General features: G+C 42.0%; 3 protein-coding genes across 4 annotated transcripts; 2 read left to right on the forward strand and 1 right to left on the reverse strand.

Moving 5' to 3' along the window:
• Positions 1 to 225: 225 nt before the first annotated feature.
• Positions 226 to 4,988, forward strand: rft1 (RFT1 homolog). The gene is made up of 10 exons (XM_052077305.1): positions 226 to 471; positions 542 to 627; positions 1,044 to 1,166; positions 1,242 to 1,533; positions 1,610 to 1,744; positions 2,084 to 2,344; positions 2,417 to 2,561; positions 3,019 to 3,124; positions 3,407 to 3,656; positions 3,738 to 4,988. The coding sequence occupies exons 1-10, from the start codon at positions 409 to 411 to the stop codon at positions 3,900 to 3,902; spliced, it is 1,626 nt and encodes a 541-aa protein (XP_051933265.1). The 5' UTR covers positions 226 to 408; the 3' UTR covers positions 3,903 to 4,988.
• A 2,350-nt stretch (positions 4,989 to 7,338) lies between these two features.
• Positions 7,339 to 12,757, reverse strand: ruvbl1 (RuvB-like AAA ATPase 1). Its single transcript, XM_052077308.1, has 11 exons — positions 12,475 to 12,757; positions 11,913 to 11,999; positions 11,708 to 11,840; positions 10,489 to 10,640; positions 9,884 to 9,973; positions 9,323 to 9,472; positions 9,187 to 9,250; positions 8,902 to 9,100; positions 8,014 to 8,116; positions 7,838 to 7,929; positions 7,339 to 7,526 (listed from the first exon to the last, which is right to left on the reverse strand). The coding sequence occupies exons 1-11, from the start codon at positions 12,613 to 12,615 to the stop codon at positions 7,367 to 7,369; spliced, it is 1,371 nt and encodes a 456-aa protein (XP_051933268.1). The 5' UTR covers positions 12,616 to 12,757; the 3' UTR covers positions 7,339 to 7,366.
• Positions 12,758 to 12,845: 88 nt separating this feature from the next.
• eefsec (eukaryotic elongation factor, selenocysteine-tRNA-specific) lies at positions 12,846 to 26,339 on the forward strand. 2 transcript variants are annotated; one of them, XM_052077307.1, is made up of 8 exons: positions 12,846 to 12,957; positions 13,292 to 13,598; positions 15,157 to 15,364; positions 15,487 to 15,583; positions 16,294 to 16,458; positions 18,176 to 18,790; positions 21,467 to 21,623; positions 25,647 to 26,339. In XM_052077307.1, exons 2-8 carry the CDS (start codon positions 13,301 to 13,303, stop codon positions 25,832 to 25,834), a joined length of 1,728 nt encoding a protein of 575 aa, XP_051933267.1. In that variant the 5' UTR covers positions 12,846 to 12,957; positions 13,292 to 13,300; the 3' UTR covers positions 25,835 to 26,339. The 2 variants fall into 2 exon arrangements, with proteins under 2 accessions (XP_051933267.1, XP_051933266.1); XM_052077306.1 differs by having other exon boundaries at positions 12,876 to 13,598.
• Positions 26,340 to 27,987: the final 1,648 nt, after the last annotated feature.

A 27,987-nucleotide genomic window follows, 5' to 3' on the forward strand; every position in this document is an offset into this window, starting at 1 on the left:
CAGTTTCTGTGTCTTTGTAACTTTTCCGAAACGAATTATTATAAATTACAATCTACATATGTTGCGTTCTTTCTATAAATAGTTTGAATGATTGATTCATATAGTGTACATGTATTTTGATTGTTTAGTTTTGTACGTAATGTCTGTGTTACTGCTTCTTTAAACAAAGATGACATTGGCCGGAAGTATAACTGTATAACCACCAATGGCGTCGCGCGTAATTCACCCAACGTCACTACGTAACTTCTATACCAATGTGTACGGAAGTGGGAAGTGGTATCACCACGCTAAATTCCTGTCATGTGTACTAAGAATTCTTCTTTTAACGCGGTGGAAAGAAATGAATTCTGTTTTTAATGTCTAAAACCTCAAACACAGCATTTCAAGCAGAGGCAAAACAATTCCAGAATGAGCTCTCAGGACGTACTTAAAAACGCATCCACTCTCGCGTCTTACAATGTGCTGCTACAGGTGAGTAAACGCTAACTTTTATTGATCTGTGTGTGGAATGCTTCATCGTAATGTTAATATTTGATGTCAGGTGATGTTCCGCGTGCTCACCTTCTTATTGAACGCGTTCACCCTGCGTTTTGTATCCAAAGAGCTGATTGGAGTGGTGAATGTAAGGTAAGCCCAGTAAATCACAACTTTTATCGAGCCAGGCATATATTTTACATCTCCTTTTAATTTAGTCAAAAATGTACCAAGGCAGATTGAAATCATAACCAGAATAGTCGAACTAAAGGCTGATGTACTCGCAGGAATTGAAGACATTGAGATCTTCAACATCTCTGTGGAACAACATTTAATTGTGCTGCCTGCTGTCACTATACGTCGCCGTCATATATTAACAAGTGTGAATGATTTGTAGTAATTTCAAAATTTTCTGACCAATTGAATGAAAATAATTTCCTGTGGTACATCTGACGATCTGCGCTCTCTCAGGTACTGTGGTTGGGAACTACTAATAAATTGTGTTACCACTGTCACACAAAGCAGTTTATTTATGACAGTAATGTGTGTTATTATCTTACTATTTTTAGGCTCACACTGCTGTATTCCACGCTAGTATTTTTGTCTCGAGAGGCCTTTCGAAGAGCCTGTCTGAGTGGATCTGCTGACGGGAAGCGCAACTGGAGGCAGCTCATCAACCTGCTATGGCTGACGTAAGCTTCACCAACCACCGTGTTCTTCACCGTGCAATGTTTGCTTATCTCTTGACACCACTCTTGGTCTGTCAGGTTGCCTCTGGGTGTGCTGTGGGGAGCCCTGTTAGCTGCTGTGTGGCTATGGCTCCTGGAGGTGCCAGATCCTCAATCAGTTCCTTTTTACGGCCCCGCCGTGCTGCTGTTCGGACTAGCTGGGGTGCAGGAGCTCCTGGCCGAGCCCCTCTGGGTGCTGGCCCAAGTGCACATGTTTGTGAAGCTAAAGGTGGTGGCTGAGAGCTTGGCTATGTTGGCTAAGTGCAGCGTGACGGTGGTGTTGGTGATGTCTGCCCGGGAGTGGGGCCTTTACATCTTCTCTGCCGCTCATGTAAGAATCTGCTCCAATTCTCATATACTGTTTGTTCATTCAAGATGAATAACTTTAATCTTCTGGCATCTTTTAGCTGGTGTACACAGGAGTCTTGGTGCTGTGCTATGCGGTTTACTTTCTTCATTTCTTGCCGTCCAAAGAGGCAATTGAGATCAATTTCCCCCTGCGCAATATTACAGATCTGGTGCCTCACAAAGCTAATGGAGAGGTAGTGTGATTGTTTCTTATCTCTTTTTTGTTACATAACATAGCCATGAGTTTGAGTTTTTACCTGGCTCAAATTGAGGCACAAGCAACCCCCACTGGATCCAACCAACACTATTTGTATGAAATCAATTACATTAATTTTGAAAAAGTAACATTGGGATAAATGTTTGTAATGTTACTGATATTTGCATTTACTTCTGCTTGGAAATCCACAAAATCATCTGGTGGATATCAGGGGATCTTACCGCAGTTGCAGTGACAAAATACACCCAACTCAACGCAATGTCAGTCTAGTTCTACCAGTTTTGACGACATCAGGATAACCTCTGTCTTTTTCTAGCCGCTGGTGGACTGGACCGTGGCCCGTCTTACCTGGAGCTTCTTCAAGCAGTCGTTCCTCAAGCAGATCCTGACTGAAGGCGAGCGCTACGTCATGACCTTCCTGAACGTCCTGAGCTTCGGCGACCAGGGCGTTTATGACATCGTCAACAATCTGGGCTCCATGGTGGCGCGCTTCATCTTCCTGCCAATCGAGGAGAGCTTCTACATCTTCTTTGCCAAAGTGCTGGAGCGAGGCCGTGATGTGAAAAACCAGAAAGAGGTGTGCACTGGCATGTTTTATTGTGAATAAATATTGATGAGTTTAAGGTCACAATGTGATTGTTGTCTTCAGGAAGACGTTGGTGTCGCAGCAAATGTGTTACAATTCCTGCTCAAACTGGTGCTGGTGATTGGACTCATTATCGCAGTCTTTGGGTACGCCTACTCAGAACTGGCCCTGGATATTTATGGTGGATCATTGCTGAGCAGTGGGGCAGGTAATGTAGACAATGTGCGTCTAGTTTTATTGGATTTAACCGCTGCATTTGATACAGTAGGTCACAGTATTCAGTTGGCTCATTTGCAGCACCTGGTGTGTATTAGTGGTAGTGCCCTTCAGCGGTTTGGGTCCTATTTGGCTGGCAAAACCATTTGTGTAAGCCTTGTTTGGTCTTAGTCACGAATTGTTGTGTGGTGTTCCACAGGGTTCAATTCTGGGGCCTCTGCTTTTCTCCATTGTATCTGCTCTCTTTGGGTTCCATCTTAAGGAAACATGGTATTTCCTTCCAATGCTATGCGGATGACTGTCAGATCTATGTCCCGCTGAACCAAAAAGACGCTTTCTCATTGAGGCCACTTTTATCCTGTCCTGAGAAAGTCAAGACCTGGATGGCGCTGAATTTCAATGACAAGAAAACAGATTTCACCTAACTGCTTCTTTGTATTTTGTTGAAGGTCCATCCCTCCTGCGATTTTACAGCTGCTACGTCCTCCTGCTGGCTGTAAACGGTGTGACCGAGTGTTTTGTGTTTGCTGCAATGAGCCAGGAGGAGGTTGACAAGTACGCACCAATAATCGTTTGCTACGTCGCTTTTAACACAGCAAAATATACATACAGTGGTGCCTTGAGATCTGAAGATCTGCATGTGTTTATAAAGTAAAAAATGATAAACGTTCAATTTTTCTTATTAAAAACTCTAACATTTTTGTTGTTGTGGTTTTTGGCATGGAGGAACAGATAAATGACATTTCCATTCATTTTAATGAGAAAAGATAATTTTAGAAATGATTGTTAAAGGAATAAAATTGGATGTCAAGATAACACTTTTTTATTCATTTTTAGGTACAATTTGGTGATGCTGGCCCTGTCTGCGTCCTTCCTCTTCCTGTCCTACATGCTGACGTGGTGGGCTGGTGGCATTGGCTTCATTCTGGCCAACTGTTTGAACATGGCCCTCCGCATCACGCACAGCGTCCTGTACATTCGCCGCTACTTCCTATCCAGTCAGTGGAAACCCTTGCGGGGCCTGCTGCCCTCGCTGCCGCTGTGCCTGGCGCTCGCTGTCAGTGCAGCCATCACGGTTGTCAGTGAGGTAATCTTCAAACAATTCACTACTAATGTTGACTTGAGGGTCTTGATGGCATTTGTATTGATAGGGGATTTGTTGTCTCAGGGTGCTTTTTGCTGCGACGGCGGTTGGCTCCTCAGGTTAGTCCACGTCGGCGTGGGAGCGGCCTGTCTTCTTTTTGTTCTTGGGACGATTGTGCTCACAGAAACTCAACTCGTTGTGTTTGTGAGGACTCAGCTTTTGCCCCAGTACAGGAAAAAAAGTGTATAACGAAGGCCAGCGGCAAGTGGATTTTTTTTGGGGTGGGGGGGTGGGGGGGGGGTTGTTGTTTTTTGTGGATCATGGACGCAAGTATATACAGTATGTGCCTAATTAATTTTGAGTATTTAAGAGTTCAGTTCAGTAGTATAATTTCCCAAAAAATTAAGGTCATTTCATCAATGCAGAGGAAATTATTTTTTTAGCTGTAGGAAATTTAGACCGGTCAACAAAATGTCACTACATTTTTAAATCTAAGATACAAGTAAACTTTTCTAGATTTTTTTTTGTTGGTGTGTTTACTGAATCTGCCCTCACTTTAATTTTTCCCCCCTTTGATACATTTGATTTTTGGAATAATATGTAATAATCTATCCAATAATATCCCATTTTCTTTTGTTGTTTTTTTTTTCTTCTTTCTACCTACATTCTTGCTGCTGGAGGCTGTAAATTTCCCCAGTGTGGGACAAATAAAGGATATCTTATATTTATGAATTAAGGGTTAGGTTCAGCAATAATAGCGATAAATTTAAAACGCATGGTAGAATCCATCTTCCGCTAGCTTTTATAGGTCAAAGTTCAAAACAAGATATACGGTCGCTTAAAAACTGGATACACTAGAAAAAAGTATACTCATTTTTGTCAATGTCAAAGATAAATTTAGGGACACTAAAATTGGTTTCAAAATTTGCTGTTGACCAGTGTAATAAGATCATAAAATATTTCACTCTGTCTGAAGTGAATTCAAGATATAAAATTCACTGCTGTAACAAATTGTTTTGGCCAATACTGTACTTTATTAATATGAATGTGTATGTGAATATGTGTATAATGTGTATTATAACGTGACTGAATAATTCCTCTGCACATATGAAGAAGTGTAACCTTATTGGACACATCATTAGGTACACCTTCCAGATATTACGCCAGATATACGCAGATATTACGCTATGAAGTGTGTGTAATCATCTGCGTATGTGCTGTACTCTAAATAAGGTGATTTCTATGAACTTTATTTTTTTTGCTGATTTTGTACACATGTACCTAATAAATGACTTTTGAGTGTATGATAAGTAAACTATTGTGGGCCAAATTTAATGGATTGTGTTATAGTCGGATTTTTACTGCTGAAGTCGCTTCGCACAGATTCATACAGTGCATCATTCAACATACATAGCTGGTTGTGTGTCACTATGTGATGTGTCATGGGATGTATCCATTGTGTTTGGAAAAGTTGACCACCAGAAAGTATTTTAACTCCTTATGGATTTATCGTATTAAATGCTTTTATTCAGTAGTGTTGACTTTAAAATGCCTGACATGACAGCAACTTTGACTCCCATTTCCTTGATGGACTCTGGGCAAAAACAAAACCTTTAATTGTAATTAAAAAAAAATGAAGTGAAAGAGAATCTTAGAATCTGCCGTACCCCTATTTTGATGCCACTTTTGTGTTACGTCATCTCACGTGTTACGGGATGATTTGTCCAGGTTGTAGTTTTACTTGCATAGCTGACGTCATGTTGTTTACGGAATGACCCCTGGTTTATCTGTTTAAAATGTTCTTTTGCTCCATAGGTAACCTTCCGTTGCACAAGACGTGCAGTGGATATCAAACATCTACACACCCCTGTTAAAATGTCAGATTTTCATTTGATTTGGTCAAGATCTTTTTTTTTTCCTTTTCCCTAAAATTTCCTCGCAAACCTTTGGCTCAGCGTTTTTGTACAGTGTTATTTTTTTAATTACAATTTTTAAGATCATGTATTTTCCTCCTTGACTTTTCACCAGGAAAACCAGCAGCAAGTGTTTTTTTGTTTGTTTTGCAGAACCACAAACTGCTAAACTACAAGATGTGCTTCTTCCACACTTGCCACAATTGAAGGAATCGTCCGTCAGGGTTGGATAATGATGTCATTATGAGGAATGTGCAGTAAAGTACTGCAAGAGACTTGCTTTTCTGTCTTTTTTTCCCCAAAGTTTGAAACTGGGATTAATTTGCACACACAAACTGTGGGTGGAGCTTTTACACTCATGACATCATTTGTTGATGTTGAGAAACAGATTTACTGTACTCCCCCCGCCTGCCTGTCAGACTATATACAACTTGGCTACACGAAGGAGAAATCGGCTGACATCACCAACATGTCTCAAGTAAGAGCAATGTCTCTAGAATGTCTGCTGTGCAAAATCTTGAACGGTGGTCATCGTTGTTGTTGTTGTTCTTAGCAGCAGCAAGAAGTGCAGCGTCCTGCGGTCAGCCCCGAGGAGCTGGCTGAGACAAAGAACAGACTCGGTGAGGGTGGACCAGTAAAGAGCAAAACCTTTGAAGTCATGGAAGAGTGTGGTGAGTACCCACAACACATGCATACACACGTGCAGTATAGATGATGTGTTGTTGGCTAAAATGAAGCAGTGGAACATGTTGGGTTGCAATTGACATTTGCAGTGAGCTTAGGATGAAGAAAGTTTCCGCTCCATGTAGGGAGATGTGAAGGCTTCCATAATGGGAGACGGACTGTTTTCCCAGTGGAATAAAGTGTGTATGTGTAGTTATCCTTTTATTTTGGGGAAAGCATTAAAATGCATGGATTTGGTTTTCCATCAACCCACCCAGGATGATTCTTATATGTATTATATCACGATTCCATTTCCATTCGAAACATTACCAGTGATTCTTTTCTACTAACGTACTGCAGACCTGGTCCGGTCAGAATATCTTGATTGTTGTCTTGTTGTGTTCAATTGTCCACAGAAAGAATGGGTAAAACCGCCCCATCCGTGTTCAGTGGCGTGAGGTCAGGAGGAGAGACGGCTTTGAACACGCGCTCAGCTCGACCCGCCAGGAAGTAAACAATCACCACTGTTACATTTGTGGCTCATTGTTTGGCAAGTTATTTTTTTGTAAACACCCTTTCATACGTTGACTGTGAGACCATCATAACATACATTTGCACCATCTAATGAGCGTTAAAAAGAGCTGTATTAAAGATAATGTTCAGATGTTTGGATATTTTCGTTTCTTGTGTATGCTCAATACCACAAGTAATTGATAACAGTAATTTTTTTCCCCAAAACCTTTGTTAGGGGTGCCAAAAGGGTTAACATTGTCTGGATTTTGCAGACAATGTATTTTACAATCATTAAGTTAGAAAATGTTTGAAGTGTTTTAAGTAGAAATGTAAAGATATTACCTAAAAATGCTGACACAGGAAAGTAGTCATCATTCCTGTTATGCATTAAATTGTCTAATCATGTCACTGTAGATGACAATGTAAAAATGTGTATTTAAAAAAAGTTAAATTGCCGGGAAATATCAGGTCTGTTTTTTAAATTTTTTTAATTCAAAAGTTCAAAATCAAACAATCAGTCAAAGCGCATTGAACTATGCCCACAACGGAGAAAATGAGCCATGATGGAGCTAAAACAAAAACACAATGCAGTATGGTAAAGTACCGCCTGCCAGCTGTGACGCTTCATTTCATAAATTTGTGATGCTGATCCTGTAGAATTTTGGCCGAGGACTTTGCGTCGTAAAAAAGCTCGTTGATCTCCTCCACCTGCTCCCGCTCGACTGTCTCTTTGCCTTGAACGCGACCAAGCAGGCTGGCCGGCGTCAGGAGCTGAACGGCGTACCTGCCAACAAACAGGCCAATAGTCATTTTTGTTGTTCTTCAACACTTACGTTCAACATTCCTGGACCAAAATAGATTACATCTATTTATTTCTCATTATTAATGTATTCTTAGGATGGCAAAAAAACTAGCAGTAGAATACACAATTCCATATGGTTGTCGTTTGTCTCTTATCTCCAAAATCACTATCTTTCAAGGAGGGAGGGGGTGAATTGCACAACAAAAGCTATTTTGCTCGAATTACTAAACACCGCATGGTTAAATTTGGTGTGAAACCGACAATACTTTTTTCCGTAAAGCCTTTTTGCGTACCTGAGAGTGGTCTTGGCGCCGATATCCGCAAGATGCGCGAGTGCTTCCTCGCTGATACTGAGCCCCTCAGTCTGAGCACGGATCTTAATGATCTTGAGAGGGGGAAAAAGAGCCGTTATTATTGTTGTATATATCTATTAGACGCATGTGCTCAGGATTCCTGTTCATCCCCTGACCTGCTTCATCTCCTGCGGCGTGTACAGCATGGTGCGGATGATCATCACTCTGTCCAGCAGGTCCAGCGGAATCCCGTGGGGTGAGCTGATGTCCTCGGTCCCCCTTAAGTGCAAACGTGAGACAAGGTTGGAAGAAAACTTCTCTTACAATGTTTTTGTAACACCTCAAGACGCCACAAAACAGCACCAAAGTCTTGGCTCGTAGGAAAAAAGCAAATCGTGACAGGGAAGTGCATTAAAGTAATATCTCTAGACTGAAGGACCAAGATTTTGTATGTCTGGGGGCGGGGGTCTGAGTTTAGCTTGGTTCATAGTAGCAGTGTGACAAGTGGCTACCATCTTGGTGGAATTGTCTAAAACTGGCATTAGTCTCACTCGTGTTGGTAGTTGTGCTCCCTCTAGTGGTACTCGAAAGAATGGCTTCCACTTTCATAAAACCAGTACAGTAAACTTTATCTTTTAAAGTACAATACATTTGTATTTAATTTAGAAATGTTTTCATGATTATTTAGATCAAATTTTATTCAACTTTTGTAGAATAGATTGTAGTATTTTCTTTTCCTTTTCTATTTTAGCACTGTCAATTTACAACCTCTGCATAATGAGAAGTAGCTCTGCGAGTAGCAGACAAAATACAATGTTTTGACCGGATTTTCAATAGAGGATTAAAAAAAAAAAAATTGAAATCCATCAATTTTCCAAATTCTTGGTATGTTGCACTCAGTTTGAAACGGCCATACTAACCAAAAATCTCATGTTGGAACTATAAGCAGAAATTATAGTGAGTCCTCATGACGTGTGTATGGTTTTTTTGTTGTTGTTTTTTTGCTATTGAAAACCCCTCCCCACCAAACAAGCCAAGTACGATTTTATGTCGTAATAGTCCACCTGATGAGGCAGTTTCCCCTGTTGGAGGCGAACACAACAATGGGGGCGATAGTGCTCTCCAGTGCCCGATGGAGATACGTGAAGCACTCGATGTCCAGCATGTGGACCTCGTCCACAAAAAGCACACCGGGCACAAGCTCGGCGACACCCTGGTCGATGTAGCGGTTGACCACCTTGTTGATCTCCGCTCGAAGCTTATCTGCAAAAAACAAACATGAGAGGACGGCTTAGCAACATAAGCGCAAGTGTGGAAGCAGATGGGGACTTGACGGCAACATTGCCAACCTGTGATTTCCGTCTTTTTGGGCTTCATCAGCTGTCCCATCATGGAGAGAATGTCCTGGCCTCCCTGTGACAAAAACAAAACACTTTAAGGACTGCACAGACAAATTTGTGATGTTGAAAACTTTTTTTTGCTAACCTGCGGTCTGGCATTCGCCACGTCGAGATCGTGCAGTGTGACATCTTGGACGATCTCCTTCTTTTTGTGCACGTCTCCCTTCGGCAGCGGCACGTATTCCTCAGCCTCAAGGTCAAACTCCGTGGCGAAGGTGTCACAGCGACCTTGTCTCTGCAAAAACATGGAGCATAAGGATTCTTGTATTTCCATGGTAGAGCAGGTGGGCCGGATGATTGGCAGATGGATGAAGTGCTCTGAGAGAGGCCTGTCAACGAGAGACACGTGTGGCGCCCTACGCCCTTGGTCACGAGCCCACCTGCACCGATTAAAGGAAGCGCCATTGTGACCTGTCAACAGAAGGTGCAAGCCTCACTGCAGGAGAGGAGGCATTTTGGGAGATGGAGAGATAGCGGGAAGAAAAAGCAGCTTTCCTGAACACTCAGAAGGAAGCACGGATTGTCATTCCGAGAGGTGAGAGATGAAAGACCAAAAAAAAAAAAAACCTCTTCAATCAAATGAATGAATGACTTGTATTATGTTCTTTGACCCTAGCAAAGAACAAGTGAGCGTGTGTGGTGATACCTTGACAGCTCCACTGTTGGCTTCAATGTAGATGACGTCTCCCACCTCCACACGTTCCTTCTGAAGACTCTCATAAATGCTGGGATCCAACTGGGGAACATCAAGAATAGTTTGACTACTTGAGCTACGACAAGGATGGGTAAACTTTCACTTACATTTGTTTTTTAATAGACAGCTTGGAAAGGGGAAAAAAATCCTTCAAATGTATTTACTTAATTCAAACATGTACTTGGGTTGCACAATATTTAAATGTGTTAAACTAATATTTGATCGTTTTCAACGAAGGGGGATTACCAGTTAATCGCATTTTTCTCACGTGCAACCTAAAATGAAATACTTCCCCCCCCACTCTGTGTAGATGAGGTCAAATTTGGTTGTCAGTAATAAAATTATTAGTTTTCCTCATCATGCTAATAAATTCGCCAATTATTCAAGAAACTGAAAAAATATTACAACTCATGATTTATGCCAGACTTTTGAATAACATGGAATCATTGACTACAAAACGTCACTATTTAGACTGACTTGCATTTCAAGAACTGAAAGTACTTACAATGGTGAGCAGTGGTATGCATTTAAAAGAAAAAAAATCTCTTTAGTCAGACCTTGAGCTGCTTAGTGCCTTTCCCTGTCCTCAGACCAATGATGACGTGGCTTATAGTCTTTCCATATCCCCCCATCGGGTTCTCCGTCTCACAGGGGGTCAGCTCCGTCACCTCGCCCTCGTACACCTCCTTCGTCTCTTTGATGCGCAGCCCTGAAAGGCGAGTCGATGGGACAATCGCACACGTTGATCGCAACGAGTGACTCGGGTCTTTGTATTCTCATGCAAAGCACGCTGCGGCATCCCTTCAAGATATTGCTTGTGCACGTGGCCGTGAACATTCCTGGCCGTCATTCCTGAGTGATCCCCTGTTTGGCATGATTGCAGCACGAGGAGGGGCTCACAGGTGGCCGACACTCCGCCGTTCAGATCAGAGAACGCGAGGGCAGTAATTGGCACGGTGGTGACAAGCTTGTAGGAATCTCCACCACTGACAGGAGATCGGGTTCTATGGGAGGACCAGCCGTGCTCTCCATCTACAAAAAGGTCTATTTCCTTCCCTATGACAGGTAACATCAGCAGCGGAAACTTTCCAGCCCATTTCCCCTTCTCAAAATGATTCTCAGGGGTCAACTGGAGACCAAGAGTAACGCGCATAACTCTGCGGTCTGTGTTGTTTTACCAATTACTACATCACAATTATCTAACAAGCCAAACTGTTAACTTAAATCAGAAACAGTGGAATGTCCTAAAAAAAGACCATCTGTTCTGTGATGCTGTGTTACTGCCAAATCCTTTCTTAAAAAATAACAAAAAATCTATAGAAAACTAATTTAAGTAAAATTAGCCTGGCTTCAGCAAGCTTCTTAGGTTTATTTTCATGCTAGTCATCAGCAACATGCCATTTACTTTCGTATCTTTGTGTAATTTAGGAATTTAACAATTTGTGATTATGGCATTACTTATGGCAAAATGGGATTAAAATATTTTAGTTGAAACAAATATTGTTCAAACTTTTTACGAATGTGGCATGTTTCTATCCAAAATAACACTGTCAGTGACAACTTTTGTCAATACAGTACTGACAATTTAACAGTTAACCAACTGCATGTTTTTCAAAGAGTCTTGCCACAGATTCACTGAAATGTAGCCCGTAACAAAAGGCTTTTCAGTTATGTTCTGGTACTATCTCCACACCAATGAAATGGTTTGCTTATTCCTGCTGTGTATTCTAGTTGCCGTAGTGATGGGGAAAGAAAAAACAAAAACGCTACTCTCACCGATGGCCCTCCTGAAGTTCTCCATCAGTACTTCTGTCTTTTTAATCTCTGACGAGTAGACCTCACTCCCCACCATGGGGCAGAAAGGCACCTTGTTGCCCAGCTCCTGTGCTATGGCTAAGGCGAGAGCTGTCTGCGAGGAGAAACATCAACAAGTGTGAATTTAAAAGGTAGATACTGCTACTTAAGAAAGTATGGACATTACCTTTCCAGTCCCGGGAGGCCCGGCCAGTAAAACTGCCCTTCCTGCCATCTTCTTGGAGCGGATGAGCTCCACAATGATGCCACATGCCTGGAACATAAAGATTTTGGAACAGCCTGATTGTGATGGCTCCTGATACGTTATTAGGAATGCATGAATAACTTATATTCGCTCATCTGGACATGCCAGCAATGTAAAAGCGGACAGGTAGAAAAACTTAAAAGATGGCATGTGGTACAATTAAACTGTATATCTACTCATTGCCATACATAGAACAGCTTTTAGATCAACTTAAAAGGCTCAGCTTTCACAAAGTAAATCTATGAGAAAATCAAGACATTTCAGGCGTTTCTCATGTAAAATTGGCTCAATAAAGATTGGAACTTATCAGATGTTCTGAATATAATATAATGTGGTTTGTGCAGTGGTGTGAAGCAGTGACTTCACGGGCTTTTATCTTAAAAGTGCACAATGGAGATTCAAACGTACAACCTCGTCCTTTCATAAATGATAAGTCATCCGAGTAAATCGTTCAAATAATTTCATACGATCAACATTACTGTACCTCTCTGGCGGCTTCCTGGCCGACCAAGCCGCACGCTGTCTGTTTGGCGTTACCGGCCTCGTCCAAGCCCAATCCTTTAACGTGACTGTGCGAGGCGATCCGTTGAGTTTTTGTGGTGCTCTTCACCTCCTCGATCTTCATGGTGGCTTAAGTAGCTATGCCGCGAAACAGTAACGCGATTTAAAAGCGACAAATTAGTCACTTTTGCTTCTGTTAGCTTCTTTACGCGCCGCCGCCGAAACTCAAAACACAGGAAGAATGGTTTCCATGTGGGGTTACTATGGAAAATTGGCGGAAGTATTACCTCAAAGCCCTGCCCTTTTTGTATTTTACGCAACGTCATTGGATAGAAGCAGTGCAAGTAAAACTATAATTGGCCGAGACTTTTGTCAATCATTATTATCACAGGAACTCCAACCCCTTTGTCGTTTCCTGTTGTAGTCGAAGTTGTCTGTCAAAGTGGAAACGAGCAGAAATATACCCGTGAGTTAAACAATTGTCAAATAAGTGTGAGGCAAATATCATGAAGATAGATTTAGTCGTCATGCGAATATATGCGCGCTCATTTTAAACTACGAAGCCATTGCAGTTACTTCGCTAGCTACTGCAAACAATTCTATGGGCTCCAGCTAAACACAAGCGACAACTTTCCCACACGTCCAAGTAGTGTTTAGAGATTAATTTCATTGTCTGTCATGTAATAAGCGTGCCGGAGACTTTCGGTTTCAATTTAGATCTTGGGCAACTACAAGTCGCCTCCCGCAGTGGTGTGAGTCCATGGTCCGAATTGATACCAACAGAGCATTTCACGTGAGAGAACTTCAACATGGCAGACAATTTGAGCTCAACTTTGAATTTCAACATCGGGGTGCTCGGGCATGTGGACAGCGGCAAAACGTCGCTGGCTCGGGCTTTGAGCAGCACCGCATCCACGGCTGCCTTCGACAAGAACCCTCAGTCCCGCGAGAGAGGCATCACCCTGGACCTCGGCTTCTCCTCCTTCACCGTGGACTTTCCCGAGCAGCTGCGGGAGAGCGGAGACCACCAGCGACCGTATGAAAACCTGCAATTCACCCTGGTGGACTGTCCGGGACATGCCTCTCTCATTCGGACCATCATTGGAGGTGAGACGCCAAATTCTCCTTTCAGAAGCACTGACCTACATTTCCAATTTAAATTATAATATAAATTCCATGGAATTATTCCCATCAGTCTATCATTTTAATTCCATAGTTTTTCTCTTGGCTGCCCACTGTCCAATACGTGCTAGAATTAAAAGGTTTTTGTACAAATGATTTCAGCTTTATGTGTTGCCATGTCATTCCATTTTGCCCAGGACGTTCAGAGTTGGTGTTGGCCAATATACAGGTAACTTAAACTAGGGATGTGCGACCATACTTACTGGCCCTTTGAACAACTCCCCCAATAGACTAATAAGTAAATAAATACATACATAATACAGACAAACATCCGATATTCTCTTTCCACAGAAAATGGGAGGAGTGGGGGTGCAGGACCCCTGTTTTCTGACTTGATCACATTGTCCTGTTCATAATTCCAGCAGGAGGCACCAACTACGCAGAAGTCAGATTTATGACATACTGTATTTTTTTGGGGGGTGGGCAGCATGATTTTGTAGCGCTACAGTTATTGACGGTATCCAAAAAGTCTGTTTACATCGGAGAGATCACGTTCACCAGACCTTTCTCCCCTTGATTTCTTTTTCTGTCTAAAAGACAAAGTGTACTGGATGAAAATTACAGAATTGAGCCAAACGGGAGAACGCATTACCAGTCAATGTGCATTTCATTGAGTTCACCTGAATTTTTCAAAGCGCATCAAATTATGCATTGAAAAGGATGGAAATCATGTTGAAAATTTTATTTATTAACATTAGAATTGAATTGAATGCAATTGTGTTTGTTTTTTAAGAACTACTGAATGAGTTTTTTAGACCATGTACTCAGTCTTTATGGACTCCCTGTAGATTATACAAACGTATTACACATTAAGGGGGGCGGTCACACATTCAAGAACTATAAAATACGGTAGTTGTACCGACACAACCAGACAATAGCAAATATGTATCATACAAATTATGGTTATGGGGAAGTCTGAAGAAACCACCAACATGTATGGAAGAGTCACAGGCAGCACTGTAAAAAGTGGTTAGCACATCTTCCCTCACAGTCGAGAGGTCCCGGGTTTGAATATCGTCCATCCTGTATGGAGTTAGCATGCTCTCCCTGTTCTTGTGTTGGTTTCATCCAGTCAGAGATTAGGGCTGGAAGGAGAAAGAATAAATTGGGGTATCTATATTAAGCGCCACCCCGCCCATGTCCCAAGTGGGGAAATCACAGGAAATAGACAGAGCCAAGTCGAAGCAGAGAAAAGAGTTGAGCGCAGGAAAGCAAAGTCAAGAAAGGAAAGACAAGCAAGCGTGCAGCAGCTCGAGTTTCAGCCCTCCAGCCCTTTACTCTTGTTCACCCCTCTTCACCCCTCCCATTTGATGTTTGTCTCCTCTTCTTCTCCTATTTGTTTTGCTGTCGTCAACTTCACCAGTCACCGTCACCCATTTACACAAAAAAAAACCCCAAAACAAATAGACAAAAGCCTATCTTGTGTTTCCAGCAACTTTCAGATAAACATAACACAGCTTTTGTATGTTTGCGCGTCTCGTAGGGGCGCAAATCATCGACCTGATGATGCTGGTGGTGGACGTGGTGAAAGGAGTGCAGACTCAAACAGCAGAGTGTCTGCTCATCGGAGAGATGACCTGCCCTCGCATGGTGGTTGTGCTCAACAAGACGGACCTTCTGCCGGCCAACAAGAGGCAGAGCGCCATTGAGAGAATGACCAAGAGACTTCACAAAACGCTGGAGAACACCAGGTCTGCGTCAGAGCACATGTAGCAGAAATTCAATGACAAATATGGACGGCATGGTACATTTCCTAGCTGATGAACTGTTATCAATCATTAAAACGACGTTGACTTGTCTTATTTTCATCTAGTTTTAAAGACTGTCCGGTGATTGCGGTGGCGGCCAAGCCCGGGGGCCCTGAGGCTGCCGACGCACAGGAACCACAAGGGCTGTCTGAGTTAATCGAGGTGAAAACGGCCACACTGATAGCTTTGATCCATCTTTGACTCTCCTTTTTTTTTTTTTTTTTCCAAAAATGCCAGGACACGTTTTAAAGCATTATTCATGAAAAAATAACTTTAAAAAATCTTTATTACTGTGGTTGTAATTTGCTGTGGTGTGTACAACCACAAAATGAATAGATTGTGAAAAACATCTTTCTGACTATCTTAATTTTATTCCTATTTCAGCATCGGCGTTGCAATTGATCAGATTGGGCTTCTTTATTCAGTTCCATTGACCAATGACGCAATCAAGAGTATTTTCTGCATTGATGTAGCTATTTTTTTAAAATAAAATTGGTCAATAACTTTTTTTTCCATAATTTTTTATTCATTCATCATTCATTCATCTTCCTAACCGCTTGATCCTCACTAGGGTTGCGGGGGGTGGTGGAGCCTATCCCAGCTGTCTCCGGGCAGTAGGCGGGGGACACCCTGAATCGGTTGCCAGCCAATCGCAGGGCACACAGAGACAACGATTCGCACTCACACTCACACCTAGGGACAATTTAGAGTGTTCAATCAGCCTAATTTTTTATTTGATTTGATTTTTTTTCTTGAAATATTTATCTGATTTAGCTCGCTTGTGACTCAAATGAGGATAAGCGGTATAAAAAACAAACGGTGGGATGGATGGGATGTGAATGTATTTATGTTTATCAACTTTTCCGTTTCAGCTGTTAAAAAAGCAGACCTATATCCCACGGAGAGACCCAGGAGGCGACCTGCTGATGGCTGTGGACCACTGCTTTTCCATCCGCGGCCAAGGAACAGTCATGACCGGGACCATCCTGCAGGGGTCGCTGGCTATCAACGACACTGTGGAAATCCCAGCACTGAAGGTACGGTGCATGTTATGAAATAGCTGTTCAGAAGTAGCCTTGGTATGGGCAAGCAGAGGGAGGAACGGGTGAAGAGGGTCACTTCAAATGTCTGGGAAGGATGAGGCGACGACTGCGGGTTATATCACTTTATATCGACTTAGGTTTTAAATGGTACGGAACAAACTCGTTGGCAGCGAATAAGAACATGTCTTCATGTGGCGCACGAAGGAATGCTAACTTAGTGTAGCCATTCGATTTTGTTGCATTGTACTTAATGGCCTCAAAGTGTTTTTCATTCAAGATATTTACTTTAATGATGAAAGTATTGCTGTGTTAGCGGAAGTAAATTGCACTTTCTGACTGAGTTGTACATTCATCGTGGCCATCATAAACCAAACGAGTCCAATTATAGGAAGCACAACCTCAAAGGCGAACAACGCAGTCTTGGCTGCAGTTCTCATTTTTACCTCAGAGTGGCGACAAATGTTTTGTAATAAAAGTTACTTGGAGGCAAAGTACAGTCTATTCCATAGGTGTCAAACTCAGGTCCTGGAGGGCCGCTGTCCTGCATGTTTTCCAAGTTTCCCTGTTGCAACACACCTGATTCAAATGATCAGATCATCAGCAAGCTCTGCGGAAGCCTGACATTGACCTGTTCATTTGAATCAGGTGTGTTGCAGCAAGGAGACTAGTGGAAACATGCTGGACAGCGGCCCTCCAGAACCTGAGTTTGACACCTATATTTAAAATCTATTCTGTCCTGCTTGTCCTGTTGCTGCACACTGTGATCAAGTTTGCCAAACTGGTGTAGTGTCTCGTAATGACTGATAAATTAAAGTTTCGCTGAAAATAAATCCATTGTAGGGTTTGTTCAACGTGAAGCTGTTTGACTTTTACATTAAATGGAATCAACAATAATACATCTAGAAAGTTTATAATGAAATAAAAAGTTGACCAGATGCAATATAGTGAATTTTCTGCCTCAGATGTTACTGTATATTTTTATGATTATTTTTCTTATTCTGAAATAATTTGCCTGGTTCGTTGAATAAACGGATTTAAATTCCTGGATGAGCAATATTTTTCTGCTCAAGGGCCATGTTTGATTTCTAAAACAGAGAAAAGGACCAGGCCAATCATAGATGAAAAGAAAACAAAAATAAATACAATTAATATGTGTGTGTATTTTAATTGATTTAATTATAACAAATCCAAAATTATTTAATAAAAGAAATACAAGTCTTAAATATGTGATTTCATTGTTTCGATCAATAATTATCGAATGAGATAAATTGTATAAGCTAAATTGAGAAAACATGAATCCATTTTTAAAAAATGGCTAAATTCAAGCAACAAACATTACAGGACAATTGATAATTTAGTGACTCGTTTTAAAAAATGGAACGGGCTATACTTTATACACCGCTGATTTAAACGATGATGCTATTCTAGAATCTGCAGACTATGGATAAAGAGTTGTATTTAAAATATTTCATTTATTGATTTTTTTATCAGTTGTTATTCGTTGTTATTAACATTACTGCTTAATGTTTTTTTGTCTTATGTTTGATTTTGTTTGCACGGCACTTTGTTTGAACAGTGATTGCTTTTTTTAAAGTGCGCTTTCCAAAAAGTTGAGTTGAATCCAACCAATTTGTGAGAGTTGTTTTGTTTAGTTTGCACTGAACTGTGTTTAGACTTAAGATGTGTTATTCTGTCACATGTCTCCCATCAGGTGACTAAGAAGGTAAAGTCGATACAGATGTTTCGGAAGCCAGTGTCGGGGGCCATGCAAGGGGACCGCGTGGGTGTGTGCGTGACACAGTTTGACCCAAAGTTGTTGGAGCGGGGGCTGGTGTGCACCCCGGGCTCCCTGCGCACCGTCTTCGCCGCTGTCATCTCCGCCAAGAAGATCGGCTACTTCAAAGGCTCTCTGAGCACCCGGGCCAAGTTCCACATCACGGTGGGACATGAGACGGTCATGGCGAGGGTGACCTTCTTTGGATTGCCGCCGGGCACGCCACATCCGCAGCCCGGCTCGCTAGAAATGGCCTTTGCCTTCGACAGAGAGTACCTGTACCAGGAAGACTACGTCACAGGCCAAGGAGAGTCCAGTGCAGGACCCGACCCGGAGCAGTGGGCCTTGTTGGAATTTGAGCGCCCCGTCACGTGCCCCTTACACTGCCTGACGATTGGCTCCAAACTTGATACGGACATCCACGCTAATGCGTGCCGCTTGGCCTTCCAGGGCCGCCTGCTGCACGGGTTTGAAGATAAAGGCTATGCCGAGACGGGCCTCCCTCGCCTGCTCATCTACAAGACCAAACACAAGGAAGGGCAAGTGGAGAGGGTGAGTGGTTACTGTAAATGCTGATTTCTAAATTGTAGGTGATGGCACCCGAGCCCTGCCACGCATTGCGACAAGTGATGAAAAAAAAGTTATTTAGAGTTACACCCCCAAATTGTTGACAGTTGCTTGGTCAGTGAACACACATTTATGGCATGAGGTATGTCCTTCCCCTCCTTTGCACTTTAAATCCATTACAACTCAACAAAACCCACCTTTAACACATCGGAAATTTATTTGAACACAAAATAGCAAAATACAGTAGATTACAAGTCCAAACAAAAAAATGAGCATTTAAAATACATGCATTACTAATGGCTGATTTAGAAAGAATGGGCAATTGAGTTGAAGACTCTTTAATTTCCACCTCCAACCCAGGCTAAATGTACAGTACTTGTTTCAGAAGGAGCACAAAAACTGCAAATTGATTAGTTTTTTTTTTTTTAATAGATGAGGATCGGTTGAACTGCAAGTGTGCAGGTGAATTACTGTACTTTGCCTTTATGCCCTCCCGCTGACCCTGCAGTCGTCCTCGTGCTCCCGGTGCTTTGAATGCTTCTCATTGCTGGTGGCGCTGGAGCATGGCTCCGCAGACAACGCCCGTATTGCGTGTTCACAAACAGACACGTATACACAGAAAATTGCGCATCGGCAGTCTCACCGAGCGCCGTTGGAGACGTGTGGGTGCGCATGCCTGCGACACACGGTTGCATACGGGTGGCCGACTGACGCCACTCGGCTCGTCTAGCTGTCAGAGACTGGCGCTGTTTGGACACACCTGAGTGGCACAGGAATACGCGCACCGCCTGCTGTTCATGTGACTCTTATCCTACGGTCTCTCTCTTTCATCGTACGTCACGACCCCAAGTAGTACGTTTTAATGTTTTAACGCAGTATCATTTGGACATAGTTAAACCATTATTGGAAGAAGATACAAAAATGAAACTGTGTTGAAGAGGTGGCTCATGGGCAAGGAATTTATTTTCACGGTTGGAGTCACGTCACTGTGAATCACCATCGTTATGACACCACCTCCGGGAAGTACGGTAGCCTCCTGACTAATAAAACGGATGCAAACAAGCACAAATAGGACTTTTGACAATTTCATTTTCACTTTGGTTAACAGTTCCCTACTTGTATACCAACATAATGCGAAACAGATTTATCATTCATTCATTGCCACAGCTGACCTAAATTAATATATTTGCTATTTTTGGTTTCTGTAATAGTTGATCCACCAGCAGCATATAAGATTTTTAACCATAAATGTATTTGAAATGTTAAATATATATGTATTATTATTCATTTTTAAATGTTTAGATTTATCCAAAAAAAACTATAATAATGTGCATGTGCACATTATTATTTCTTGATGTTATCAGACTCTAGTAGTTTACAGTATTTGCATTCCTGAACGCACAAAGACTCGGCGTTAAAGGACAAACGGTCACATTTAATCATTTGTGTGATTTATCACATTCCACCCACCCATTTTTTATTTATGTATTTTTTTTTAATCGCGCTTGTCCTCGGGCGAGCGGACGAGCCAGATCCGATCCCAGCCGAGGCGAGCCACACCCTGGCCTGGTTGCCAATCACAGGGCACATAATAGACAAACAACTGTTCACGCTTACACCTTCACTGAACCCAAGACGTACTGTTAAGGAATGCTGGAGTTGAAGTTGACTGTCGAGGTGGTGGATTACAGTCAAGTATTTTGTATTTAATAGAGCTGAGCAATGAATCAAGTTCAAAATACAGATTAATTTATTGCTTGTATTTGTTTAAAAAAACGTGTGAAGATGGCCTTGAAAAAAAAAGCATATTAAATCACAGTCACAATATTGAGGGGGAAAAAGTTGCAATTAGATACGCGTTCAAAAATTTTCAGTCCTTGTATTTAGTGTAAGTGCTTTTCTTTTTCCTTTTTCTCACCATGCTGCGATGATCAAAATACTTGCCACTTAAACGGGCAGTATTTTGTACACGGTGTGACCGCCATCTTCCCACAACGTTAGAGAAGAGCCGCACATGTCGTGAACTTCCATTTGCGTGTGCCCCTCGTGTTGAGGTGAAATTCAGGTCGGGGAAGGGTCAAGTGCGCGCAGGAGTTTCTTTGTGTTTGCACCTCAAGGTGTTGACTGCCTCACTCCTCGATTCTCGAGTGAAACGATGCGTGCGGGAGGTCAAGACGGCTCGTCACGTGGCGTTTGCCGGACACATTGCTGTCATTGTTGAGCTATGACTCCTCGTACGGTCTGTCGGACGTCTATAGCCCACTATGCTTCTTTTTATCAGCGCATCAGTCACGCTCAAGGGTCAAATGTTCAAGAGTGAATGAGGGCAAGGCAGAAGAGAGGATGAGCTAGTCGTGGTGCTGGAGGAGGCTCGGAGACAGAGCGGTGCCCTCCTGTTATCAGATTAGTGATGGATGATAAGCAAGGAATACAAACAAATGGCATAAAATGTGTAGTAACGACCAACAGGCGACAGTCAGGCGGCGAGACGGGAAGAATGCGCCAGCGGTGGGCTTGATGAGGGCACATGACACAGGGGCGGGCTATCCTCGCCAAGCGATCATGGCTGACATTTTCACCACTGTATTCAGATTAGTTTGTGCATCAAAAAAGGCGCCTTGTGTCGGCTGTTCACGTTCCTCCTCTTTGTGTCATTTGCAGGTGACGGACGATTACACTGTGATTGGCCGCAGCCTGTTCAAGAAGGAAACCAACTTGCAGATCTTTGTGGGCCTGAAGGTCACGCTGTCAACGGGTGAAACCGGCGTCATTGAGGGCGGGTTTGGACAGAGCGGGAAGTTCAAAATTCGAATACCAGGTAAGGACCAAACATTTCCAAGCGGCTCGGTTACTTTTGCTTAGTTGGATACAAGAGGTCGTCTTCTTATTCTGGACCCGCCCCAAACACTTTTTCAGGTTTTTTTTGAGGGGGGCTTGGGAGATTGTTTTCAGGATGTGGTAAGAGTGCTAGGGCTGCCACATTCCCGGGATTCCTCCGGGGATTGCCATGTGTTCCGGGGGAAATCTGTTCTGTATTTATTTTACCTTCTGTTGCTCCGAACCCACTGCGCCACCCCGGGAGGGGAGAGAAAACAAAAACATATAAAAAAGAGAGCCTCACCGACATCCTCTTCATTGGACCCCCCCCCCCCCCCCCACACACACACACACAGTCTTGCGAAAAGAAAGTGCTGGTGAATGTGTTCCAAAACTTATTTCTTCTAAGTCATTACCCTTATACTATCGTTATTTGAGGGTCATCATAATCACAATCCTGATCAGAGAATGCTGATACCTGTTAAGGTTTAAAACCTTTTCCACCTGTGAGAGGAATGAGTGAACAGCCACGATCACGAAGGATCATTCCTCCTGCATCCGGGCAAACAAAATGCAATAGGCGCTTCACCACAGCAAATTACAACCCGATCTGATGAGATTTGATGCATCACAATGGGATTTTCCATGTTAAATTGCACATGGCTGACCAATACAGAATGCCGATTAGTTGCAGATTCAGCTTATTACGTAACTTGTGATACTGCATACGCCCTATGGATTTTTGTTGAAAACAGTTCTGACTTCACAGAAATTTTTCCTTGACATGATAACTTTAGGGAAAAATGCTGATCTGCTGATTTAAAAACAAAACAAAAAAAATTGAAATGATGGTATTTGTCCAACCAGCTTTCATTCTGTTAAATGTGTTTCCACCTTATTATATTACTATGTAAGCACGATTTGCTAATAGCGTGTATTGTGTTTCCTCAAATAGTGACCATTACGGCTTTACTCTAATGGACGCCATCTCTCGGTTAGTGGCTGGCCGCGTCATCCACTTGAACAAATAAACACCCCTTCCCAAAGAGACAGTTCCCCTTTCCCATCAAGGAGAAAAAAAATAGGCAAATGTGAGCAAATGTAATGATTTAAGTTCATACACTTTATTGTTCACACACGCAGACGTTTTTGGCATTTTTTTTTTCATCATGTAAAACACTTCTTTGGTTACAGTGTCTTAACACGTTTCATAAAAAAAAAAATCTGCAGAAGCAAGAATTAATGCACTGTGCACGTAACATCCACTTTTGACACACTGGTAGAAATCCTCCACTTTTTACTGGGGTGTGATCCTATCTGCTTACCTTACCCTCTCTACTGTAGAGCCAATGCCAACTTTCACTTAACGGCTTGGGGCGAAGACGAGGCTATATATTTATTCTAAAAAAAGCGAGTGCAAAACTGAAAACTGCAACGTGAAAATGCAAGCCCCCCCCCCATAATTCAGGGCACTGATTGTATCTTCACCTGGCCACTATTTGTGGAAATGCCGCATGTTGTTTAGTGCGTGAACCTGTCATAAGCTTTTGCTTACGGCGCGTCTGATGAAGAAGTGAGCTTTTCAGCGGGAATGTTACATAGCAAGATTATCATTACTCTGACATGAGAAAATTTTAAGTTCCTCTTTGTCTTTTATATGATGAACTTGTGCTACCTGTACACCAAAACCAACATTTTTGAGGCCTTTGTGAGTAAAATAAAGAAATTATATATATTTTTTAAAAACAACACTAGGAGCTCATTAACTACATGCAGTAAGTCCCCACACTTCGTCAAGTTGTGTGTGCTACAGTACTTGAGTACTGTATACTGTTTTGCACTCGTACGTACTGCTGTTTTGGTCAGAAACGACATGGAACTAATTATATTTACTACCCATTTTGTGATTGGGGCGCAGCTAGAAATAGTGAGCAAAGTGTGGCCCGGGGGCCACACAAGCCCCTCTCTGTCGACAGTCCTGTAACCTACATCGTACAAAAACGAAAGCTTAACTAGGGCATATGAAAACCGATACTCAGTTTTTCCACCGCACGTGAAACACTTGGCTAATTGAAAATGTAAACAAAACAGAAAAGAATAATTTAAAATGTCACAATTTTTTTGTATGGTCGAATACTTGGCTACGTCATCGATTACGATCACAGTATTTATCAACAATACACGTAGAAAAAAGTAAGGAATATTTTATTATTGAAACAGCCTATTTGACCTAGACATTTGAAAGAAATTATGACCTATCTGTCTGTTTTAAACATCAAATATGACCTTTGAGTTCAAAAGTTTGGCCAGTCCTCAATACGTTTAATTCACAGAGAAGAGGACTCGATTGTATGCGTTTGCATGCAAACACAAATTCCTTCAAGTTTGTGCATGCTGGTGTAGCCACAACTAGCCGCGATATCTCACAGCATAACAACCCTTACATCGGCATAATGATAACAAGAATGCTGGCGCCATTATGGATGAGGCCAGACAGACAGCGTGTTAAGCAATGAAACTAGAACATTGCTTACCTTCCGTGTCCAAAACCCGCGGGCCAAATTAGCAGCCTGTTTGAATGGAGAGCACAAATAGAAAAAGCACAAGAAGGGCAGAAATGTGACTCTGCATAAGGAGCGTGACAGAGTCACTCATAGAAATTAAGAACAAGGCAGACAACAGACTGGGAGGCGCAGCGTTGGAATTAACGTCGGCATGCTCCAGAATGTCTCCTTGAGGAACAGAGACGTGCTTTGCTGCACATTTTTAGCTGTTAAATCTGAAGAGTGAAGGCTGCAGGTCATGTGGAGACGGGCGCACGTGCTCCAGCCGCCGCAGATGAACTTCACCAAAATGCACACTCGCCAGTGCAGTCGGAGATGCACGACAGCTTAATGTCTATTTCGTGGTTGTCGTCTCGATGCAAGAGTTGCATTCTGTAAATTACATAAATAGATTTTGAACTACAGTGGTACCTCTACCTACGAAATTCATTGGTTCTGGAAAAATAATTCTTAACTAGAACATTTTGTAAGTTGAGACGCATTTCCCATGTAAATGCCTTAATCCGTTCCAAGCCACCTCAAAATTCAGACAATGCATGTTTCATGCAGCATAAAAATGCATCAAAATGTGGAACAAATACATGCTACAATGACATTATTGCACAATAAATGAGAGTTGTGCATAGTGTAAAAAACAAAGAATACAGTAAAGAATAAAAATGATGGTCTTTTAACTACATCCTCATCAGTTTTTTTTTTGCCTTCTTTAGTTCATCTTCTCTCTCAGAAGTAGTTTTCGCCTGGCGTTTGCTTTTGTCGGCTTTTAACAATCCTTCGAAAATGTTCAAGACAAACATCAGAATAGTGAGAGATCGCCCGACTGCTGAACACTTTTTCTGGGGATTCACATTTACGGAAAACTATCGGAACACCTCGTAGCCCGAGGGGCGAATGACGAGGACGCTGCAGAGAGATGTCTATCTTATCTCCACGCATAGACACATTCGGTAGAGGTCCCTCTTAACCAATGGGATGCCAGGATGATGCTCGGTCATGGCCAATGGCAGAACAGCTATAAGTATGTTGCATTCAGGAAACTCTGAGCTACAAGAAGCAGCCCAGACTGTATTTTTAACCATCGTAACTAGAGGCAATATTTTCCTGTTGAGGCGTTTCATTATTTGAAAATTTCGTATGAAGAGACGTTCGTAAGTAGAGGTACCACTGTACATGCTTTTATATATACATATATGTATGTATATATCTTTATATTTATTTTTATTTATTTATAGATTCTGACATGATACTAGTGGTCCTAATAGGGAGATGTCTTTTCCCACTTTGTCCCATTTGCGACCACATGCAGAGCTTCCCAAGATTGCTCAGGTGTGCCTCTGAAAGTGTACAATGGGTATTGGAAGCAGAAAAGAGTCCCTCATAAGGTGTGAAGGTCAATGGGTTTTCAAATTAATAGAGAATGAAAAAGAAAAAAAAATCATGTCTGCGGATCTTCTCTTCAGAGGGTCTCCGCTCAGAAACCAAGCAGTTGCTGTCCTCGACCACTTCCAAGAAAAAGGGGAAAGGGGGCGGCAAAGACGGTGGCACCGCAAATGAAGACGAGCCCAAAACCGACGCTCAGCATGTTAGCATTCACTTGGATTTTAAGCGCTATGTCTTCGACCCCCATAAGAAGATGGTTCAGTCGTGATCTCCGCGATGCCATTCGAACATTCATCAAGACTCTTTGTCCTTGGAGCAAGCCTGCGCTGACTTCGTTTTATGGCTCGGTGGAAAATGCTTAATTTAAATGATATAAAAGGGGATGGCTGCAACTACTGGGAAAAGTTTAATCTCACCAACGCGAGATGGACTCGATTCACCCGTCTGACAACAAGCATTTGTTTTGTTTTTTTGTGTGCTTTTTTTAATAGGTCTTGAAAAACAATTAGCAAACCATTGATTTTTTTTTTCTGTACGCATCTGATAACGGGAGGTTTTTAAACTAGCTGAGGACGGAGAAAAATTGTGTTATAAAGCAATCATGTTGTTATCTATCTCTTGTTCTGTCACTGGGGTCAATGATTAATCATGCTGTAATTTTCTTTTTGACATAACTTCTTGAAATGACAACAGCGTAAGGGTTTTTGACCTGCAATTATATCAGATTCATCAGAAAAGTCATGCAAATAAAACAAAGCCTATCAGAAACTTCATTTGCCAGTCATTATTTTTGTCTCTTCACTTGTGATGTGCTTTATGAATCATTTTGTGTCATGAATGCAATCGCAGGGCTCCAAAGGAAAGTGAATTAATTAGTGGGGAGTTGGGGTGCGGGGGCGGTGGGGGGGGGGGGGGGGGTCAAATGACATTACAAAATAAATTTAGTGTTGCATTTATGCAAAAGCACCAACGGCCCATTAGAACCCGTAATAATCTAAATCGATTGTTGTAATGTCACACTACTCTTTCCTTCTGTTATGCTGGAGCCCCAAAACAACATTGAGGGAATACCCTAAATTTCACCACGCCAAATATAATCACAGTCCAAACAACCCCCCAAAAACTGTTTTTGGAAGCTCATGCATCACTCGGTGTAAGGTGGGCTTATGATGATCAAACTATTCTCAACCTTTATTTGAAATGTACAGTAGAATGCAGTGCAGTACCGCATCACTGCAAATTGCAACCACTTAGAATAAACGTGCAGTTAAATGATTTCCAACTCAAGGCCCGTGGGCCAGATCCGGTCCGTCGTGTCCATTTATTTGGCCCGCGTAAGCAAATAATGTCTGTCAGCTTTCGTGCTCCTTGCTAAAAATCTGTACCAAATGTCACATTGTCATGTGTAATAAATAACATTGAGATTTTTTCAATAATTTTGTTATTGTGTTTACACTCACTTGAACAATATTTGAACAAACAACAAAGAAGTAGTTGACTAATTTCAGCACTAGTACTCCATACAATGTGATGATTAAACATTTATTGGGTTTCCCTGCCGTGACGGCATTCCGGGGTGGAAGACGTAACTCGAAAAGGGCCCGTGACAAAAATGAGTTTGACACCCCCTGTCCTTATGGCATAGATTGTAGTACGATTTAGTCGGAAATTGTAATAAAGTGTCGTCAGTAATGGCGACATACATCAGTCTGGCTGGAAATACTTCAAGATGACGCTGTGAACAGTGCTTCTATCTTAGCAGGAATCTGAGGAAATTGGAGAGAGCAGGAGGAGCGGGAGTAAGAGGGGACACTGGAAGGTTTGTTCCCCTGAGTGACAGTCCTTTTAGTCTTATCTCCTCGCGTTCCTCTTATAGAAAAGAAGGCGGAGAGGGGGACAAAATATTCGTTTTGCTCGTCGTCTGTGTGTCTCTCGAATTTCGCTTTCTAGCAGCGCTCATTTGCCATCCTTTTTTATTTCTCTTTTTTTTTCTATTCAGGATGCCTTGCATAACTAATCAATCCCTCATTGCACAGTTTAATAGTATTCAGTCTAGCCAATTAAACATACTGTACATTCAATTGTCCGTTTGGTAAATGTGACTGTTATTGTTTTGATGTGAAAAACATTTCAAGCAATATCAATATCAATATTATCTTTGCAAAAGCAGTTTTTTTCGAGACATTATGAAAAAAACATTTTGACATTTTCATTCAATCATGAATCATATTATTTGAACGATCGTAACACACCTACCAATAAATACACAAAACAAAATCTATTATGTTTGGTAACCGCTTAATTGAAAAATAACAAAAATAATTAAAAAAAAAAGATAACGCTTAATATGCACTTTTTGTCAGTACTTCTTAGGAAAAGATCATTAGGTGGATCCTCCTTGTCTTGATAAAGAACGTCCTC

This window comes from Hippocampus zosterae, chromosome 9, assembly GCF_025434085.1.
Source record: "Hippocampus zosterae strain Florida chromosome 9, ASM2543408v3, whole genome shotgun sequence".
Classification (NCBI taxonomy): domain Eukaryota; kingdom Metazoa; phylum Chordata; class Actinopteri; order Syngnathiformes; family Syngnathidae; genus Hippocampus; species Hippocampus zosterae.